Here is a 21,957-nt window from a genome sequence, read left to right as displayed (position 1 = left end):
AAAATGTCCCCTCCTCTCTTCAATGGAAACTCACCTCCTGACTCCAAGCTTGTCTAAGGCACAAGCCAGGAGTGTGATGGAATACTCTCAATTTGCCTGGATAAGTACAGCACCTACAATACTCAAGAAGCCAACATAATTCAGGACAAAACAGCTCACTTGATTGGTACCCATCCACCACCTTCAACATCCACTCCCTCCACCACCCATGCGCAGTGGCAGCAGTGTATACCATCTATAAGAGACAGCACAGTAACTCACGGCTCTTTCAACAGCACTGTCCAAAATTACAATCTACCAGTAAGGAGATGGCCAGTAGATGTATGCGGACACCACCACCTGCAAGTTCCCTGCCTATTCACTCATCCTGGTTTGGAACTATATCACTATTCCTTCACTGTCACTAGGTCAAGGTCCTGGAACTCCCTCCCCAACAGCATTGTGGGATTATCTACACCACATGGGCTACAGTGGTTCAGGAAGGTGGCTTGCCACCACCTTAACAAGGGCAATCAGGGATGGACAATAAAACTGTTGACCTAGCCAGTAACACCCAGATCCTGTGAAATAATAGCGCTTTACATTTTTGCTGGGGCATTATAGGGTCTGCAACTTTTTCCTGCAACAGCAAGAACACTGAGTAATGACGGCTACCTGGCCCTCTTCAATCTCTCCCTGTTCTTAAGTAGGTGACTGCTACTTGTGTTCTAAAAAGTGCAGTGTGTCAGTCAGTTTTCTCCAGAAATCTATCACTTCGAATGGACACAATTTTGCTTTACTTCTGCCTGACTGGTTAACTGCACGGCCTTTGGTAGCATTAAATCCTCCCTTGACTGCAGAAAATCTGATAAAGTCTCTTCTAAAATTCCTAAAACAATGCATTCCCGATTAATTGGTGTTTCAGGGCTCCATATTCACCTTTCTCAGCTAGTTGATATAAATTGCTAATGAAAGAATCTATGCGCTCTCCCAGCCTTTGGCTATGTCTATTGAACTTCATCCTTTCTATGATGTATTCCTTCTAAGGCTGAAATATGGTATCAAAAGCTTCTGCATAACCATCTTGTTTTGCCCCTTCTGATTATTATGCCATCTGCACTACTGTTATGGCATAGAGAAGGATAGGATCTGTTCTTTGCTAACCTTTTCTGCTAGTCCCCAAACAGTTCTGTACTTGTAAACTTACGCCAGTTCTGTCACTACACAAATTGATCCAGGCTTCCACATGACCAAAGCACTCTGGCAAATGTGCGGGTTTCTTCATTCTAACCTTTCTTTGAGTTCTGTTGGTATTTTCCCTGCACTGTTCTTATCCTGCAGGTCATTTCTCTAATTCTTCCAGTTGCTGGGCTCTTTACTTGGTGCTTTTTCCATCATCTTTTCTGTTGTCTCAATGTTATCATTGAGGCTGTCCTTTGTTAGGATTGGTACAGATTGATGGAGGCACAACTGTTGATAAACTCTACCTCTTTTTGAACATTCAAACTCTGTACAGTACAAGGCTTATAGTGTGAGGATTCACATAGAATGATCTCTCAGTATACTGTTATCATGTGATTTTACATTACTGATGAAGTAGACTGTCTACTGACACATTCCACATTAACCTCTCTTACATTATGGACAACTGGCACTGGCTCAATGGGCCAAATGTCTTCCTTATGTGCTGTAACCAGTGTCTAACCTATTGAGTTAGATAGTAGTTAAATGGCTGATCTGTTGTAACCTTCGGTGCATTTTTCTGCCCCATAACCCTCAACTCCTTTGAAGATCAAAAATCATTCTGACTTTGGCCTACAACCCGTGCCTTTCTCAATGATTTCTCAATAGTAAAGATCGCAAGAGTATCGATCAGGTGAACAGCCTTTTGCAGACCCTGATCAAGGATCCACAAGAAACTTTCAGGGTTGGGGTGTCCTCCACTAGCTTGCTGTCTTCAACATACAGTGAATTTCAGGTTGACTTATGCTGATTCTCAAAGCTTACAGAGTCTCAGGCGTACAATTATACCTTCCAGTCCTGACTTACCAATCGATGCCAACACTATCATTTTAATCCCTGGCCTCGCACAGGATGTGAGGAATCAGAAACCGACACTTAGCCCCAGAAGGAGATCATCGTGGGTCCACCTTATTGTCAAGGAAATGGCATCCAGTTGCAGTGTACATATTGATTTGTTAGTAATGAGCAAAAGGAGAAGCAAGAGCTGTCAATGCTGTCACCACCATCTCTCATCAGCATTCCATCTCTTGTGACATTTTACCAATCTCACTCCCAAGCTCAGTAACAGTTTACCAAACAGCTGTTTATTAACTGAAGTATAACTACCAAAATCAGTGTCAGTCTACCAACCTTAATATGACTATTAACCTCGGCGAAAGTCTTCCCTCAATGCCAGTCTACCAATTTCATTGTAGCTCTACTGACTGCAGTTAGGTGGATTGACCATGATCAATGCACAGGGTTACGGAGATAGGGCAGGGGAATGGGCCTAGGTAGAGTGCTCTTTTGGAGGGTGGGTGCAGACTTGGTGGATCAAATGGCCTCCTTCTGTACCGCAGGAATTCTATGGTTTCTAACAGTATTAACTCCAGCATAATAGAGTAAGGATGAACATTAAGCATGACAGGCATGTGAGCTCATCAAGGATACCTCCACGTCTTAACAGAGTCGTTACTCAGCACAAGCAACATGTTTTATGTTAAGTAAAACAAAACTAACAAATATATATAGGTTTAATTAATTTTTATCCAGACTGAATCCCTGTGTTACAACGGTTCATGAAATTTTTCATAACACCGGATGGGGCCTTGAACAAAAGGATTGCGAATGCTTCTAGATAATTTGGGAAATCAAACTGAAATATAAATCTCAAAAACTGTACATAGGCTGAACTTTTATGTATCAATATAATCCTAGTTGGTTCTATATTGCGGTAAAATTTCAAATAAGGAACTAAATGGTGGGTTTAATCTTGCACTTCCTATTGACATGTTTACCAAGCTTGAAATATATCTTTCTGGACTGTCCTTACCATGAAGATGAAGTCCACCACTTCCTCAAAAACCTTTGTGGACCCCTCCATACAGTAGTTATAACACCATGCAGGGTCTGGATTACCATGCCACTGGCATTGTTTTCTGTCATGTTATCTTTGCTGTGATTCACAATCATATTGGGTTAGTTTTAAAGCATTATCAGTCAAATGAACTCACAAGGCACCATCTCCCAGCACTTATCACTGAAATAAAACAATTGCTCCATTTAGTCAGTGGGGATTTTGTTATATGTGTGCCAACTGTCTGATGTGATCAGCTGTTTATAATAAAGACACGCACTTAATTGCCCAAATCTCTCATGTTACTGTTGAACACTGATCACACTTATGTGATGCTTGTGTCTTATGGAGGTTTACTTCATATTGCGTTTGAACGTATAGCAGTCCACTGTGTCCTCCTGTTGGTGTATTGCCCGAGTATTCTGCAGACAAAATCCAATCTTTGTCAGATAGTCAAGAAGAATTCCCAATACATTGAAGCCCAGAAGAATTTTTCTGTCCTCTGGAGCTATTTGCACATATCTGAGGAATAGAAGAGGTAAAATTAAAACCATCTTTTAAAAAATTGATTTTGTGAGATGTGATTTTGACAATGTGGAGGATGGACAATGTGATTGATTTTGACAATGTGGAGGAGCAGACAGATCTTGGGGTCTATGTTCATAGATCTTTGAAAGTTGCCACTCAAGTGGATAGAGCTGTGCAGAAGGCCTCTGCTAGCATTCATTAGCAGAGGGATTGAATTTAAGAGCTGTGAGGTGATGATGCAGCTGGTCAAAACCTTGGTAAGGCCACATTTGGAGTACTGTGCAGTTCTGGTCGCCTCATTTTAGGAAGGATGTGGAAGCTTTGGAAAAGGTGCAAAGGAGATTTACCAGGATGTTGCCTGGAATGGAGAGTAGGTCTTACGAGGCAAGGTTGAGGGTGCTAGGCCTTTTCTCATTCGAACGGAGAAGGATGAGGGGAGACTTGACACAGGTTTACAAGATGATCTGGGGAATAGACAGAGACTTTTTCCCTGGGTAGAACAAACCATTACAAGGGGACATAAACTTAAGGTGAATTGTAGAAGATATAGGGGGGATGTCAGAGGTAGGTTCTTTACCCAGAGAGTAGTGGGGTCATGGAATGCACTGCCTGTGGAAGTAGTTGAGTCGGAAACATTAGGGACCTTCAAGCGGCTATTGGATAGGTACATGGATTACGGTAGAATGATGGGGTGTAGATTAATTTGTTCTTAATCTAGGAAAAAAGTGGGCCGAAGTGTGCTGTATTTTCTATGTTCTATGTACACACCAATATAATGTGCTAAAATTACTGTCAATAATCTGCCCCATGGATTCTCCTCTTGAGGATTATCGAGAAGTTCTTTGAAATTCTAGTTTACCGATAACAATAGATTGCTGATTTGCATTGTTTAGCAACCAAGGATATAGGGAATCAAAAAGCCTTTCAATTCTATATAACTTGCTTTCCGTTTTACTCCTTGTCAATTTTATCTGCGTTCCTCCCTTCACATTGCTCCTATTGTCATTCGCTATGCTTAAAAGTCTGTGTTCGAGGATAACAATGCGGTTCACCTGCACGGAGGCCAACCTTACTGTCCCCAACATGGCATTTGCTGTGAATGCCTAAGTTAGCACAGACCATTTGTACATCATAGGAAAGGAAATAGAGCCAGAGGACTGTCAGAGTGCTGTTATTTTTACATTCAAAATAGATCGAACGTATCCAGGAAACTATAGACCAGTTAGTTAGCTTTACATCAATGGTAGGAAAGATCAAATTTACTCAATTACGTACTGGAAAACAGCTTGATGACATAAATGTAAAACAAAGAGATATCAGCATGGATGGTCATGCTTGGTCTATCGTATTGATAAATGTGAAGCAATAGCAGAAAGAGTAGACCAGGGTAACAAAGCAATGGTTAAACTTGAATTTTCAAAAGATCTTTGATATGGTGATAGTAGCCACATGACTAAGGTCAGAGCGTGTGGAGTCGAGATCAGTGGAAAATTGGACAACATAATAGCTTGGAGAACAGGGGATAAATAGTTACTCAGACTGACAGAATGTGACCTGGTATTCCACAGGGATCAATGTTGGGACCACTGTCGTTCACCAAAGATGTTCAGGTTAGGTGGATTGGCCATGACCAATGCGTGAGGTTCGGGGGATAGGGAGGGAGAGAGGGCCCAGGCAAGGTGCTCAAGAGGGTTGTTGCAGACTCGAATGGGCCGAATGGCCTCCTGCACTGTAGGGATTCTATAAAAATAAATAAAAATTTGTATAAACGATTTATACTCTGGAATCAGAGTTCTAAATTAACATTTGCAGACAAAATCTAATTGCAGATTACAGTTAATCTCAAAGAAGACTGACAAAATCAAAGAAGGTGTTAACAAATTTTCAGAATATATATGTGAATCGCAAATTAATTAAAGTATAAAGACGTGTGAAGTGAAGCATTTTTGTTAGAGGAATAAGAAGGCCAGGTACTCCTTTGAAAGAAAAAGCTAAACTGGGCAGAGGGGAAGAGGAAACGAAGGGTATGGATTCATCAATCATAATTAGAAATGCAGATTTAAAAGGCCGTAACAAATGCACACAAAAACTGCAGTTAATTCCAAAGCGAATAGAATTCAAAAGCAGAAAGATTATGTTAATCTTGTATGTGTAACCTGTATATACAACTTGGTTATATCACACTTGAGTATTCTGGATAGTTCTCAACTCCAAGTTACAAAAAATAATGTAGGGTCACTGGAGAAGATGCAATGAAGATTTATGAAAGTGATCACAGAAACCGAAGAAAACAGGTACTCTTCTCTCTAGAAAAGATAAGACAGAGAGGTAACCTGATAGCAGTCTTTACAATTATGAATTTCTAGGCATTTTCCACTTAGGCATAGAATTCCGACAGTGCAGAAGGAGGGCATTCAGCCCATTGAGTCTGCACCGACCATCTGAAAGAACACCCTACCTCGGCCCCCCCGCCCTCTGCCCGTGACCCCACCTGACCACATCTTTGGACACTTAAGGGGCAATTTAGCTTAGCCAATTCACCTAACCCACACATCTTTGGACTGTGGGAGGAAACCGGAGCACCCGGAGGAAACCCACGCTGACACGGGGAGAAAGTACAAACTCCACATAGTCACCCAACGCCAGAATTGAACCCAGGTTAACCACTGTGCCACCGTGCCTCACTCCGTGAGCGAGTCCAAAATTAGCGGGGGCCATAAATTATAAGATAGTTGCTAATAAACTCACAAAGGAATTCAGAAAAAACCACGCAGAGAGTGGAATGTGGAACTTGTATGGAATGGTTGAGGTGAATATCATAGATTAATGAAAGGGATAGAAGGGTATGAAGAAAGTAGGGTAGGAGGAAGCTGGTGCTGAGCATAAACACCAAGGTAGATTTGTTGAGCCAAATGAATTGTTTCAGAGTTGTAAACACAATAGACTTGATTCTCCGCTTGAGAGACTAAGTGCTGACGCTGGGACTGAATGGCGGGTGTTCTATGGCTGCGCCGGTCCCAGAGCAATTCAGGACATGCTAATGAGCCTGCCCCGCACCACATGGAGTTAATGTAATTCCACCTCACACCAGCATCGGATTCGCTGGCGTCGGGATTAGCACTGGAGGACCTGACAAGCTGGAACTGCATATATGCATTGCACTCCCCACACTCTCATTCCAGCCTAGAAGATGCCACCCCAAACAGCAGTCCCGCGATTTGCAGTTGCAGAGCTGGAGATATTGCTGGATGCCATGGAGAAGAGATGGGACACCCTGTTCCCCAGGGTGGGAAGGCGGCTGCCAACTGGGCCTGGGCACAGATGGCAGAGGCCATGAGCGCCATGTGCCCCATCGCAAGAACCGGGCAATAGCGCCAGAAAAGGCTGCACGACCTCAGGGTGGCCTGGGTGAGTCACCACCTCCTTCCCTCACGCCACCACCCCACACCCTCAGCACCCACTCCCCCTGAGGCCAGCACCCTCACAAACAACCCAGCGGGGAGGTGTGGGCTGATGCTGTGGGGTGCGGGTGTTGGCAGACAGCACGGGCCAGGGCCTCCACGGCAGTCGGGGGTACCCCCTGTTGCTGCCCTTGGAGGTGGCACGGACCTGGGCCAGAGATGCGGGGCTGCCATTTGGTAGGGCCTTTACGGTGCAAGACCCATCATCGCTCACCAACCCCTCCCCCCCCCCCCACCATGGACCCCACCCCCTGCCCAAAACCGCAGACCCCAGCCCTTTACACACCCCCTGCCCCCCCTCCCAGAAGGATTGTGGACCCATGTGATGGAATGGCTAGCAGACCTGCAGTATTCACTCAGGCAGACAGTGGTATGTGACATAAGGGAGGGAGTCTGACGTCAGACGTTTCGGAGCACCAAAGCTCATAGCAGAGCGGGTTGTCATCGTCCTTCGCCCCATGGACCAGAACCGCTGGTGCTGGCGACCCGGGGCCAACATCTTGTGGTGTAACTGGTGGGCCACTCGGGGAGGGGAGGGGGGGGGGGGGTAGGGTTGTGGTGCAGGGAGGGCGGAGTGGGGCCTTTTTTTTTGGGGGGGGGGGGTTATGTTGGGGTGGAACGGGACATGTAAAATGCCGGTGGCCAGGCCCCCCCTCGTCGGCGATCCTGGAGGCGATCAAGTTGCCCCTTGCGCGGCGGCCCTGGCGTGCACATCATGCAGCCTCCTGTGCTTGTCCGGGCTCCATGTCCTGCCCATCCTGGCCCACCTCCACATATTCACCGTCGGACGAGGCATGCATTACTGCACCTCCTCCTCCAGCATGTCACCCCTCTGCGTGCGGAGGACGCAGCAGGTCACCTCGATGCGGGAAACCCTCCCAGAGCTACATTGGTGGGCCCTAACGGTCCAGGCACCTGAACCGCCCCTTCAGCACGCTGATACACCATTTGAATGACGGCCTTGGTTGCTGTCTGGGAGTCGTTATTGCAATTCTCCGCATTGGTCTGAGGCGCCTGGAGAGACATCATCAGCTACGACCGCAGCGGGGAACCCTTGTCGCCCAGGAGCCAGCCCCTCACCCGGCGGAGCGCCTCAAATGTGTTGATCACCGCTGAGTGTGCTGGGACAAATGTTTTGCTGAAATCACAATTTAAAGCTGTACATTCCCATAAATGAACGAGGTGTTCTAGTCATTGAAAGGGAAATGTAACCATTTATTGGAAATCATGTGCAGAAAGCTTATTTGTAACATGCAGTATATTATTGATATACCGGGTGCCTTTTGAAATTAAGTTCTTGACCTTTGCCTTGAAACTAACATGTAAATTATTATTTTGAATCTGGTACTTACATATTGACCTGCCCTCCGTTCACATAGTTCTTAGCTCCACATTTGAAAACCAGATCATGGAATGAAAGGATCTGGGCAGAGGTAGGTTTCTTTTTCTCAATGGAAGCCTGTGGACTGAAGCTCGCTTTCTCTACATGCAATGTTATCTGACTGGAAAGTGCAAGAACTGTTTCCACTGACGATCCAAAGACTCTGAAAAAGGCTCCCGTCCTCTTTCGAATGTAGCGTACCTCCAGAATCTCTGATTTATTTTTCCTCTGCACCGTCTCCAGTGTGCACAACACCGGATCCAGTTCATAGAACTCAAACTCCTTTGCCAGCGAGTCATAGTCGCGGAAGTCGCCGGGCAACAGTAACTCAGATGTCCTGAGGAAGTCTAAGATGTAACCAAATAAAGATCCGTCCCTGTCAATGAAGTACTCCCTGGGTCCTATCTGTTGTACGGAGGGCTCTGATCCAGTGAGAATCCTGCTGAGCTTGCTGCTCGGAACCTTGGTAAGAGTGTCGAGAAGTGTCTCAAAAATCATTCCTCCAACATTTAGCTTTAAGGGCTGATTTTCCTCATCCATTTCCTATGGGAATATGCAGAGAATCAGGTGTTGAAGGCAAAAGTCCTGGCCTTATGAACCAAACAAATTCCTTCCCAGTCGGAAAACTAAACGTTCTGAGATTCTTGATAAATAAGGAGCAGGAACAATTAAAATGAGCGCTTCTGGATCACGACATTGTTTTTCTCTTGAAATGTTGCTGCTACTTAGTTGCTAAGAAGCAAAGCAGAAGCAGTGACAAACGCCCCAGGTAAACTGGCTGGTTTTGTTCAGGGTGGCATGGGAACTCTTAACGGAAACTCTGGACTGTGTTGTGATCACATTGGAACACTCATTCGGGCTTCACGTGGATTTCTGGCATTGCTATTTGCAAGTGTCTTACTCAGCTTCAGCAGTTGGGGAAAGCAGAGGGCATGTGGTTAATCAACTGTTGAAGTGGCCAATACAGTGATCAATGGAATCATTGTGAAAGCCAGTTGGCAGACGAACATTCAATCTTCCATTTGTGACCTCTGATAGGGCATGACCCTTGAGGCCTGGTTGGCAGTAAAATGGGCACAACATTGACTTTTAAATGGAGTAATGGTGCTGCCCACTGCAGGGATGGGACCAATAGAATTGGGCACATAGGTGTGATGTTCTGATACTTAAATATTTTTTGAAGTATTTTTATTCCACAAATTTTCAACATTTTTACAGTTTACAACAATCCCACAACCCCTTAACCCACCAAACCTTCGAACAGTTGAGATTTTGTGAGGTGCGCCCTTTACACTACTTTCAGCTGCATCAGCTCCAGCCTCAGGCACAAAGCCGAGGCATTTACCCTCCGTAGGGCCTCACACCACAATTCCTCCTCCAGTGCCGCCCCCAACCCTTCCTCCCACTTTGCCTTAACCCCCTTGATGGACACCCCACTCCATCAAAATCCTCCTGTAAAGCACCGAGACAACCCCTCTCCAACCCCCCCCCCCCCTTACCCACAGCACCGCCTCCAGCAACAAGAAGGCAGGCACTATTGGGAAGGTAGGGAAGACCTTCTCGCAAAGTCGCATACACCTGAAAGTTTCACCCTTCACCAGCCCAAACTTCTCGCCCTCCTCTGCCAGACTCACAAATTGCCATCCCAGAAATACATCCTTCCTTTCCTTGATCCCCCTCTCTTCCCATTCCCGGAACTTGCATCCATCCTCCCCAGCTTGAACCCGTGATTCCCCATAATCAGCACCCATGCCTCGACCCAATTCCCAGCTTAAAATGCTGCCTGAACTGCTTCTAGATCATCAGTGTGGCCACCACCACTGGACTCACCGATTATTTCCCTGAGGCCATTGGGAGTGGTGCTATTGCCCGCGCCCGTGCCCCCGACCCCTGCAAGAGCCCGCCTCCATCCTCACCCCTGCAAGAGCCCGCCTCCATCCTCACCAACAAAGCCCCGACCTCAAATTTCCATCCCTGAATCCTCTCTGCATTCGCCCCCCCAAATTTGAGCAGCCTAGCGCCCCCACCACCCCCCACCCACATGCTGTCCCCTCTGCAGCATCACCTTCCAAATCTTAGCCATCTTCTCCACCCAAACAAGCAAAGAGATCAGCCTACCCAACCCCCCGGAAATAAATTTGGACAAAAAAACGGCAGGCAGTGAAACAAGAACAAGAATTGCGTCAAAACATTCATCTTTACTACCTGCACCCGGCCCACCAATGACAGAGGGCGATAGTCCCACCTCAGTAAGTCAGTCTTCACCCACCCCACCAAGCTAGTGAAATTGAACTTCCGCAGTCCAGCCAATTCCGGGCCACCAGCACTCTCAAATATCTAAAGCGAGACGCTGCCAGATGAAATGGCAGCCCCCCCCCCCCCCCCCCCCCCGCCCCGCTCCCACTACCAGAGGGGAGACCATAAAGTACTCACTTTTCGCTAAATTCAATTTATCGAAGACCTCGACTTCATAATATACAACATGTCATCTACATATAAGCTCCACACCCCCCCCCCCCCCTCACTATCCCCTTCCATAACCCCAATCTCCTCAGTGCAACAGCCAATGCAAACAAGGGGGACATGGGGCATCCCTGTTTCGTACCCTGATGCAATCCAAAAGTACCCTGAATTCATACTATTCATTTCCACGCTCACCATCGGCTCCTTATATTACAGCTGCACCCACGCCAAAAACTTTGGCTCAATCTCAAATTTCTCCAACACCACTATCAAATAACAGCACTCCACTTGACCAAACACCTCCTCCGCATCTAACACCACTGTCGTGTTGGGTGTTTTGATGTACAAACGATCCAACGCGGCTGGAGATGGTGCAACTCAATTTTATTAACTACTCAACTGTAACAACACACTGCTAACTTGGGTACATGCATGACCAGCTAATCTGTGGACCCTGTCCTATCACTATCTGGGTGAGGCACTCAGGACATGGTGAATGTCTGAGTGGCAGGCTCTGAGCTCGGTGCTCTGAGCTGGCTGCTGCTAGAATGAGCGGGAACTCTCCTGTCCCCTGTTTTTATAGTGCGTGTGCTCTCACTGGTGATTGGCTGCGATGTGTGTGTGCTGGTTGGTCCTGCTGCATGTCCATCAGTGTGTGTGTGCTTGCACCATGATATGCTGATGTGGATATCATGACATCCCCCCTTTTCGCAAAGAATTTGTGCCTACATGATAATAAATAAAGAAGTGTGGTGAGTGCATCTAATCATGTGTGTGCAATATTTAAACAATATGTACATGTGGCTATACTAAATACACAGGAAGGTGCCAGGTGCAGAAACTAACTATGTTACACCAAGAACAAAACAAATGTTATTAACAAACGATAACAAAATCTTAAACAGTATGGCAAAAAGTCTTGAACAGTATGTCAGAACAAGTCAGTGAGTCCAATATGAAGAGGTTCATAAATTAAGTCTCTCAGGTGGGCGACGAATTTGGGTTGACCGCCTCAAGGGTGGGTCAGGATCCACCGGCTGAGGAACGGGCCGGGCCACGGTTGAGTGAGGAGGATGCAGGGTGTCCGGAAGGTCAACAAAGTCCATTGCAGGGACAGCAGGAGGGCGTGGCACTGGTGCAGGATCACGTAGCGAGAGTGGAACCAGACGAAGAGCGCGCCAATTGCGGCGGCGAATAGAGCCATTAGGCAGATGAACCAGGAACAAGCGGGGAGCTATCTGTCAGAGAACCTCAGCGGTTGCCGACCAGCCACCCTCCGGAAGGTGTATGCGGACATCTCGAGGCGCCAGGGCAGAAAGGTCAGTCGCCCGAGCATCATGTGCCGCCTTTTGTTGCTCACGCTGTTGCTGCATCCGCCGAAGTACCAGAGCATGGTCGAGGTCTGGGACGTGAATGGATGGCACAGTGGTCCTGAGGGTGCGACCCATAAGCAGCTGGGCCGGCGATAGGCCCATGGACAGTGGGGCCGAGCGATAGGCCAGCAAGGCGAGGCAGAAGTCAGATCCTGCATCAGCATCCTTGCAGAGGAGCCTTTTAACGATGTGGATGCCCTTTTCTGCTTTGCCATTCGACTGAGGGTGCAGAGAACTGGACGTCACGTGTGTGAAGTTGTATGAGCTGGCGAAGGAAGACCATTCCTGACTCGCAAAGTAGGGGCCATTGTCTGACATCACGGTGAGCGGAATGCCCGGAAGGTCTCTTTGCAGGCCCGGATGACAGCTGATGACGTGGTGTCGTGCAGGCGTATGACCTCTGGATAGCTGGAAAAGTAGTCGATGATGATGTAGTCCCTGCCGAGTGCATGGAACAGGACAATGCCCACCTTCGACCAGGAGGACGTGACCAACTCATGGGGCTGAAGGGTCTCACGGGGTTGTGCCGGCTGAAACCGCTGGCAGGTGGGGCAATTGAGCAGTGTTAGCAATATCCTCACTTATTCCCGGCCAGTACACAGCCTCTCGGGCCCTCCGCCGGCACTTCTCAACGCCGTGATGGCCTTTGTGCAGTTGTTCTAAGACAAGCCGGTGCATGCTGTGTGGGATCACAATGCGGTCCAGCTTCAGGAGGACACCATCAACGACTGCCAAGTCGTCCCGAACGTTGTAAAACTGTGGGCATTGTCCCTTGAGCCACCCGTCCATCATGTGGCGCATCACACGTTGCAGAAGGGGGTCGGCCGCAGTCTCACGTCGAATGTGGGCCAGGCGTGCATCAGTGGCCGGCAGATTGGCAGAAGTGAAGGCTACATGTGCGTCGACTTGGCAAATGAACCCCTCAGGGTCAGACGGCGTGTTGACTGCCCTGGACAGAGCGTCTGCTATCATGAGGTCCTTACCCGGGGTGTAGACAAGTTGAAAGTCGTACCTCCGGAGTTTGAGCAGAATGCGCTGGAGGTGAGGGGTCATATCATTGAGGTCCTTTTGAATGATGCCAACCAGCGGGCGATGGTCAGTCTCCACAGTGATCTGGGGAAGGCCATACACATAGTCGTGAAACTTGTCAATGCCAGTCAACAGACCTCGGCACACCTTCTCAATCTGCGCATAGCGCTGCTCTGTGGGGGTCATGGCCCGTGATGCATAGGCGACTGGGGCCCATGATGAGGCATCATCCCGTTGCAGGAGGACCGCCCCAATGCCGGACTGGCTGGCGTCAGTCGAGATTTTCGTCTCCCTTGCAGGATCGAAAAACGCTAGTACTGCGGCGGTGGTGAGCTTGACCTTGAGCTCCTCCCATTCACGCTGGTGGGTGGGAAGCCACTGGAATTCAGTTGTTTTTCTGACAAGGTGCCGGAGAGCTGTAGTGTGGGAAGCAAGGTTGGGGATGAACTTCCCCAGGAAGTTGACCATTCCGAGAAAGCGTAGCACCGCCTTCTTGTCTGTCGGCTTCTGCATGGCTGCCACCTTGTCGGCATCCGGCCGCACCCCCAACCGGGAGATGTGGTCCCCCAGGAACTTATGCTTGGTTTGTCCAAAAGAGCATTTGGCTCGGTTAAGACGCAGGCCCCGGTCCCGTATCCGTTTAAAGACACGCTGGAGGCGACTGATGTGCTCCTGCGGTGTGGTGGACCAAATAATGATGTTGTCTACATAGACACGCACCCCTTCGATGCCCTCCATCATCTGTTCCATGATGCGATGGAACACTTCAGAGGCCGATATGATGCCAAATGGCATCCTATTATAGCAGTATCTGCCAAATGGAGTGTTGAAAGTGCACAGCTTCCTGCTGGACTGATCCAATTGAATCTGCCAAAAGCCCTTTGAGGCATCAAGCTTGGTGAATATTTTTGCCCGAGCCATCTCGTACGTGATCTCCTCACGTTTGGGTATGGGGTAGTGTTCCCTCATTATGTTGCGATTTAAGTCTTTCGGGTCTATACAGATCTGGAGCTCGCCGGAAGGTTTCTTGACGCACACCATGGAGCTGACCCAAGCAGTTGGCTCCGTCACCCAGGAAAGCACTCCTTGGTCCTGCAGGTCCTGCAGCGGTCCTTGAGGGGTGCTGGGACCCTGCAAGGTGTGTGAACTACCAGGGTGGCATCCTGTTTAAGCCGGATTTTGTATGTGTAGGGCAGTGTACCCATGCCCTCGAAAACATCCTAGTTGTGTGTGAGGATTGAGTTGAGCTGCGCCCTAAAGTCTGCATCTGGGAAATCGGACGTGCCTTCTGGAGAGAGAGAGTGTACACGCTGAACGAGGTGGAGGATTTTGCACACCTCTGCGCCTAGCAGAGAGTGCTTTGAGGAGCCCAGGATTTTGAATGGTAGTATGGCTTTACGTGATTTGTGTGTCACTTCGAATTGGCACGACCCCGTGGCGGGGATGACGTTGCCATTACAGTCAACGAGTTAACAGTTGTATGGCAGAATAGGTGGTTTAACCTTCAGGGTCTGGAATGCTGACCATGCGAGGAGACTGCGGAGGCACCAGTGTCCAGGCGGAATCTGATCTGGGATCGGTTGACCGTCAGGGTGGCATACCACTCGTCGTCCGGATCAATGCTGTGCACTGACAGCAGCTGGTGCTTTCGACTCGGGGACAGCTTGTTATTGTTGATGACAGCAACGCGGAAGGGCTTCCTGTCCTCAGTGTCACTGGTCTGTATGATGTCGGGATCGGACTCGGTGAACGTGGGTTGAATTGCCCGAACGTTTCTGCGAGGCTGGTTAAACGGGTACGAGTTGGCAGGCTGAGCAGCTCGACAGCAGGCAGCATAGTGGCACAACCTGCCACAGCGTAGGCATTGTCGCGCTTTGGCAGGACATTGCCACTTTAAATGGACGGAGCCACAGTTGCCGCACGTCGTGACATGCGCCACCGCGCATGTGTGTGTGCTGGTTGGTCCTACTGCATGTCCATCAGTATGTGTGTGATTGCACCATGATATGCTGATCTAAATATCATGAAAACCACCACCTCCTCTGTCTCCCATCTGCCAGAGAAAGCATCGCATCTAACAGCCTCCCCACATTCAAGGGCAACTCTCTTCCCTTTACGAACCCTGAACTGATCCTCCCAAATCACCTTCGGAAGGCACCTCTCCAACCTTAATGCCAGCACTTTGGCCAATATCTTGCCATCCATATTCAGCAGAGATATGGGCCAGTGGGACCCACACTCCACCAGATCCTTATCCTTCTTAAGCAACAACGAGATGGAGGCCTGCTCCATCGTTTGCAGCAACACACCCCAATACATCGCGTCCTCGAACATACCCACCAGCAACGGCCGGGAACTATCTGGCCCCATTGCCTTCCTTGCCTACACCCTTCCGATTGCCACCTCCATCAGCTCCTTCAACCTTGTCCTCTCCACCTCCCCAATCTTGAGAACTCTAGCCCACCCAGAAACTTCCTCATCTCCCGTCCCTCCTCTGGTAGCTCTGACTTATACAAGTTCCTACAGAACTCCTCAAATACCTTGTTAATCTGTTCTGAACCCTCCACCAGCTCCCGTCCTGTCCCGCATCCGAACTATCTCCCTTGTCACGGCCTCCCTTGAGCTGACCTGCCAACATATGCCCTGCCTTCTCCTTGTACTCATAGTCAGCCCCCCTCACTCTTCCGCTTTCCCCGTAGATAATAGGTCAAACCTCGCCTGCAACACCTTCCTCTTTGTACGTGGGTCCCCACGTACCTCCCATCCACTTCCCAAATCTCTTCTGTCAGTCATTGATGTTCCTCCCTCTCCTCCCTAGCCACCTGGGCCTTAAACAAAATCACCTCCCCCCTCACCACCGCCATCAGAGCCTCCTAAACCACCGACCGTGAAACCTACCCTGTGCAATTGAACCCCACATACTCCTCAACCACATTCCCTATCTTGTCACATAAGCTCAGATGTGCCAACAATCCCACATCCATTCTACACCCCAGCTTCTGGGCTGCCCCCTTCTCCAATATCATGTCCATTTAATGCGGAGTGTGAACCAAGATCACAATTGCAGAGCACTCTGCCCACTTAACTCTGGCCAACAGTGCCTTAAACATCACCAAGAAGTTAATCCTTGAAAACATCTTGTGTACCGGGGAAAAAAAGGAAAACTTCCAACTCTCGGCTGTAAAAATCTCCACGGGTCCATCCTCCCCATCTCCTTCACGAGCCCTGCCAATGCCTTCGCCCTCCTCCCCCCCCATGCCCCCGCCCCCCCCACCCCCCCACCCCCACCACTCCTGCACCGGGTCAGCGAGTATGGTTGGGACCTGTCCACCCTTGGCTCCAGCACTTTGTTCTAATTCCCCCACCCTCCCACTATCAACTCATGGGTATCCAGTTCTGAGATGGCACCCAATGCTCTCTTCACAAACATTGCATCATCCCAATTGGGACCATACACACTTACCAGTGCCACCAGCCTCCCCTCCAATGCACCCGTCACTATCAAACACCTGTCCCATCACCACTATCCCCATCTGAAACCTTTATCTGTTTTCCCACCAAGGTCGCCACCCCCTGAGTCCTACTATCAAACTCCGAATGAAACACATGACTAACCCATTCATTCCTAAACCTCACCTGACCTTTCACCCTCAAATCGGTCTCCTGCTGCATCACCACATTGGCTTTTAAACTCTTTAAATATGCAAAAACTCTCGCTCTCATCACCGGTCCCCCTAACCCCACGTCACCATTCTGACCAGGGTTCTCTCACCTCCCCCCTCCCCATCCCCCCGAATCCATTTTCACCATTACCCCAGGCCCTGCCCACCCGGCCGGACCCACCCCCTCCTTTTGTTACCGTCGACCCCCTCCTCCCCTGACCAGAATCCCCCCCCAATCACTTCCTCTTGCAAACGCATCACCCAGGATTGATCCCCCCACCATTCATATCTCCCAGGTCCATCGGAACCTGTTCTAACAGGCTCAATGGCCCCGGCCCCTCCCGTTCACTAGCCGACCTATGTTTGCTCGTGCGATGACCCCTGCCAGAGCCCCTCCTCCTCCCCACCCCCTCCTCAGTAACCTGGCCGCCGCATCCAAAACCCACCTCCCTTAAACCAAGAAACAATACAAAACTGCACCCAAAAAGATAAAATCAGAACCCATGTAGATAACCCCAGTCCCCATTTAAGAGACAGAAACAAAATCCCAATCAAATAGCAAACCCTCAATAAGAAAAAGCAATCCCTGTGCCCACCAACCAAGTCCAAATCTCAATTCTCACCTCAGTCCCAGTCCTTCAGCCTCAACGAACGGCTCCGCTGCCTCTACCATCTCAAAATAAAAGTCTTTCTGTACTGTTGTATCCGACCTGTCTCTGGGTCACGTACGAGGAACCGCACTTTTATTTTGAGTCACCTGAGACGCACTGGACGTTGTGGAAAGGAAAGGACTGGTGGTGGCCTGAGAACTTTTGAACTTTGCTGCAACGTTCATGGGTTTTCTGGGTTTTTTTTCTGTTCTTTAAAAAAAATGTTTCCCGTTTTTCATTTTGTGGAAGCTGTTTGTAATGCCTTCTGTATTGATTTGGGACCAGTGGCAGAGCTGAGTGAGTTAAGGTTTTCATTTGCACTGTTGGGGGATGGAGGTGTGCTTGTTTAGATTTTGGTGTTTTTCTGTCGGGCAATTGTGTGGGGATTGTTTGATGTTGGAGTATGTTTGTATGAGCGGGGGGTGGTGGGTGGGCGGGGGGGGGGGGGGGGGGGGTGGGCGGGAGGGTGGTGGGTGGGTGGGGGGGGGGTGGGTGGGTGGGGAGGGAACAAGAGGGTTGAGACTCTCCGGCGCCAGGGATTGGGGCCACCAAGCTAGCTGGGCAGGCTAGCTCACGGAAATGCAGTGGGGTGTGTGCATATGTTCAGTTTATTAAAGGGGTTGGGTTACAGAGTGTTGTTACTAGGGGGGGAATGTTCTGCTGACAAGGGAGGGACTTGGGCTAAGGGACAGGGAGGAGGTTGGGGGGCGGAGGCTGCCTGGGGGCGAGCCGGTGGAGGTGCGGAGCATGGGTTGGAGGCGGGCCCAAAAAAGGGGATGGTTGATCGGCGAAGGGGGGGGGGACAATGAGCCCCCCAACTAGGCTGATCACCTGGAATGTTCGAGGGTTAAATGGGCCGATCAAGAGGGCACGTGTTTTCACGCATCTTAGGGGACTGAAGGCGGGCGTGGTAATGTTGCAACGGACCAGGTTAGACTGAGGAAAGGCTGGGTCAGTCAGCTCTTTCACTCGGGACTAGATTCAAAGACTAGACGGGTCACGATCCTGATCAATAAGATGTGGGAGGTCGGTACATTATGGTCAGTGGGAAACTGGAGGGGGTATTAGTAAATGAGTATGCGTCAAATTGGGATGATGTGAAGTTTATAAAGAGGATGTTGGGGAAGATATCGGACCTGGACTCGCACAGGTTGGTCATGGGAGGGGACTTCAACACAGTTATTGACCCTGGCTTGGACCGGTCAAGCTCGAAAACGGGCAGGGTACCAGAAATGGCAAAGAACTAAAAGGGCTCATGGAGAAAATGGGGCGGGGGGGGGGGGGGAACCATGGAGATTTGGGCAGCAGAGGGTGAAGGAGTCCTCCTTCTACTCACACGTGCATAAAGTGTACTCCCGGATCGATTTCTTCATTTTGAGCAGGACCTTACTGGCAGGGGTGGTGGACACGGGGTATTCGGCGATCACAATCTCAGACCATGCTCCGCACTGGGTTGACCTGCAGGTTAGAAAAGACAGTAACCAGCGCCCGCACTGGAAGTTAGATTTGGCTGACGTAGCGGTGTGCAAGCGGCTGAGGAAATGTATTCAGAACTACCTGCAGGTCAACGACACGGGGGAAATTTCGGCAGCAGTGGTCTGGGAAGCATTGAAGGCTTAGGCATTCCAAACAATGGAAAACCTTTTACCATGTTTGTTCATGAAAAAGATGGTTACATGACTGCAGTATTAGCTCAGGAACATGATGATCTGCTAAGACCGGTTGGGTTTCGGGTTGGGTTTAGGGTCAAGGGAAATGGGTGGGAGGGAGGGGGGCTGTGTAGATTAAGGGTGACTCTGGGTAATCCCTGATTCCTTTTTGTCATTTGTTTATGTAAACATGTGGGCTGAGGTTTGGGGGTTGGTGGGCAATTGGGATCGTTGTTATTATGGGGATTGACATATCTTGCTGATTATTGTTTATTGTTGATGGGTGTAAATGCGGGAGAAAATGTGAAAAGGAGAATAAAAATATATTTTTAAAAAAGACCGGTTGGGTGCTATTCGCTTAAACTTGACAATGTGGCACTGGCATTTGGCAACTGTTTACGGGCCATGGAAGCCACATGTCGAGCCGTAATGGCAACATCAGGGCTTGTCCTAGACCAAAAGTTAACTATTAAATGTCCACACTCAATCCATTCTCTCCTCTCCATGAACAGAGTGTCACAAGTTACATCAGATAAATGGACTAGATGGACAACAGTTTTGGAAGCTCCCAACCTGTATTTTCACAAAGCCAGTCCTGTAAACCCATCATCTTTGCTCCCGCTTCCCAAGGAACAAAAGGGAGGGGAGGGAGATGGGCATGACTGTGTGAAAATAATAGAGGAAATGGAAGTGGTACGCTTGGTAGATGAAGAGCCACTACAGAACCCAGATTTAGTCCTATTCACTGATGGTTCCTCTTTTATTGACAAGGGTATCAGAAAAGCTGGGCAGTCACAAGCCCATACGGAGTATTAGCTGAAGGAAGTTTGCCCCCAGGTACATCAGCTCAGCAGGCCGAATTAAAAGCACTAACAGAAAGATGTCATGTGGCAAGAAATAAAACTGCTAACATCTACACTGACTCCAGATATGGTTTTGGAGTAGCACATGATTTTGGCCATCTGTGGAGAAAAAGAGGATTTTTCACAACAGCAGGTCCACCTGTCCGAAATGGAAAGGAAGTACGAGATCTTCTAGAAGCTATGGCCTTCCAAAAGAAGCATCAGTTCTAAAATGTAAAGCACATACTCATGAGGACACTATGGAAGCAAGAGGAAATGCTCTTGCGGACCAAGCAGCAAGGGAAGCTGCCTCCTTTTGTGCCTCCCAGTGGCATCAGGGATTCAGTTACAGTTATGAAAAATGAAAATCGCTTATTGTCACAAGTAGACTTCAAATGAAGTTACTGTGAAAAGCCCGAGTCACCACATTCCGGCACCTGTTCAGGGAGGCTGTTACAGGAATTGAACCGTGCTGCTGGCCTGCCTTGGTCTGCTTTTAAAGCCAATGATTTAGCCCTGTGCTAAACAGCCCCATTACAAATTGGGAGTAACCACCTTATTACATGATTTATGTGAAATGCAGAATGATTGCACAATGGAAGAAACATGGACATGGTTAGAATCAGGTATTCAGTCATATGATGACAACATTTGGAGAGAAGTTCAAACTTATAAACCAGTCACACCACAATCACTAATGCCGTTCTTAGCTCAACGAATGCATTGATAGGACATATATCACCTCAACAAATGGTGGATCAATTCCATAAAAGCTGGTGTGGTAAAGGATTCAAAAACCATGCACAATTAGTATCAAACCGTTGTGTAACCTGTCAAAAGAATAACTTGGGTCCTATAACATCTATGCCTCAATTAAGAGCTCCTGCTCCCGCAGGCCCATTCCAGGATATACAGGTAGATTACATCACCCTTCCTAAATGTCAACAATACAATGACGTCCTTGTAATAGTGGATAAAATCTCCAGATGGGTGGAAGCTGTTCCAGCTGGAAGAGGGACAGCTGCTCATACAGCCAAAGAGCTATGCAAACACTTTATCCCCAGATGGGGAGTACCAGCTAGCATTGACTCAGACAATGGATCTCACTTTACAGGTGCTGTTTGTAAGGAAGTCTGTAGACTACTAAACATTGACTGGAATTTACACTGTCCTTATCATCCACAATTATCAGGACAAGTGGAACGTATGAATCGAACTTTGAAAGAAAGACTGTCTAAATACAACCAGGAAGGCATGAACTGGGTCCAAGCTTTGCCAATAATGTTATGCAGTATTAGAGCTACACCAAACAGAACAACAGGCTTGAGTCCATTTGAAATCATCACAGGCAGACCAATGTCTCTGCCAGATACTATTGATTTGCAGAAAGCAGACTGTCATTTAATGAGTGATGCTTTGCTGACTTATTGTCAAAATCTAACAAATGCTGTTAGTTCTGCTTCTCAACAGGTGTTAGCTGGGTGGGGAGATCCTCCAGTAGGTGGGCACGACCTGGTGCCTGGTGAAGAAGTGTACATCAAAAAGCTGCAAAAGGAACCCTTGGGATCGAAGTGGGAAGGTCCTTTCGTAATCCTTCTCACCATCCAATCCGCTGAAAGGTTAAAAGGAAAGAAAAGTTGGATTCACGCATCACACGTGAAACGTGCGTATAAGTATTAAGATCTTGTAAAATGTTTACTGTAATATTCATTTTCAGTTATTTGATTGGCTTTGTAAATGTTGTACCAGAACTGAATAAGAACGCATCCCTTTACACAACTAAAGTATATGCTGAAAATTTCAACATTTCAAATTGTTGGGTATGCATTGCAACCCCTACTAACTCAGGAGAGGGTATTCC

At 48.4% G+C, this 21,957-nt stretch overlaps 1 protein-coding gene across 1 annotated transcript; it reads right to left on the bottom strand.

Annotated features, from left to right (window-relative positions):
- Positions 1 to 2,577: 2,577 nt before the first annotated feature.
- Positions 2,578 to 9,086, bottom strand: LOC140389347 (putative potassium channel regulatory protein). The gene is made up of 2 exons (XM_072473513.1): positions 8,400 to 9,086; positions 2,578 to 3,580 (listed from the first exon to the last, which is right to left on the bottom strand). The coding sequence occupies exons 1-2, from the start codon at positions 8,966 to 8,968 to the stop codon at positions 3,412 to 3,414; spliced, it is 738 nt and encodes a 245-aa protein (XP_072329614.1). The 5' UTR covers positions 8,969 to 9,086; the 3' UTR covers positions 2,578 to 3,411.
- Positions 9,087 to 21,957: the final 12,871 nt, after the last annotated feature.

This window comes from Scyliorhinus torazame, chromosome 14 (genome assembly GCF_047496885.1).
Source record: "Scyliorhinus torazame isolate Kashiwa2021f chromosome 14, sScyTor2.1, whole genome shotgun sequence".
In the NCBI taxonomy this organism is placed as follows: Eukaryota; Metazoa; Chordata; class Chondrichthyes; order Carcharhiniformes; family Scyliorhinidae; genus Scyliorhinus; species Scyliorhinus torazame.
The sequence above is the reverse complement of the archived record's forward strand: the minus strand, read 5'-3'. Positions and strand labels throughout refer to the sequence as shown.

Coding starts and splice junctions, on each gene's coding strand:
- LOC140389347 (XM_072473513.1), bottom strand. CDS start 8,968: ATGGATGAGGAAAATCAGCCCTTAAAGCTAAATGTTGGAGGAATGATT. Junction 3,581..8,399: donor AACGGAGGGCAGGTCAATAT/GTAAGTACCAGA, acceptor TCTATTCCTCAG/ATATGTGCAAATAGCTCCAG.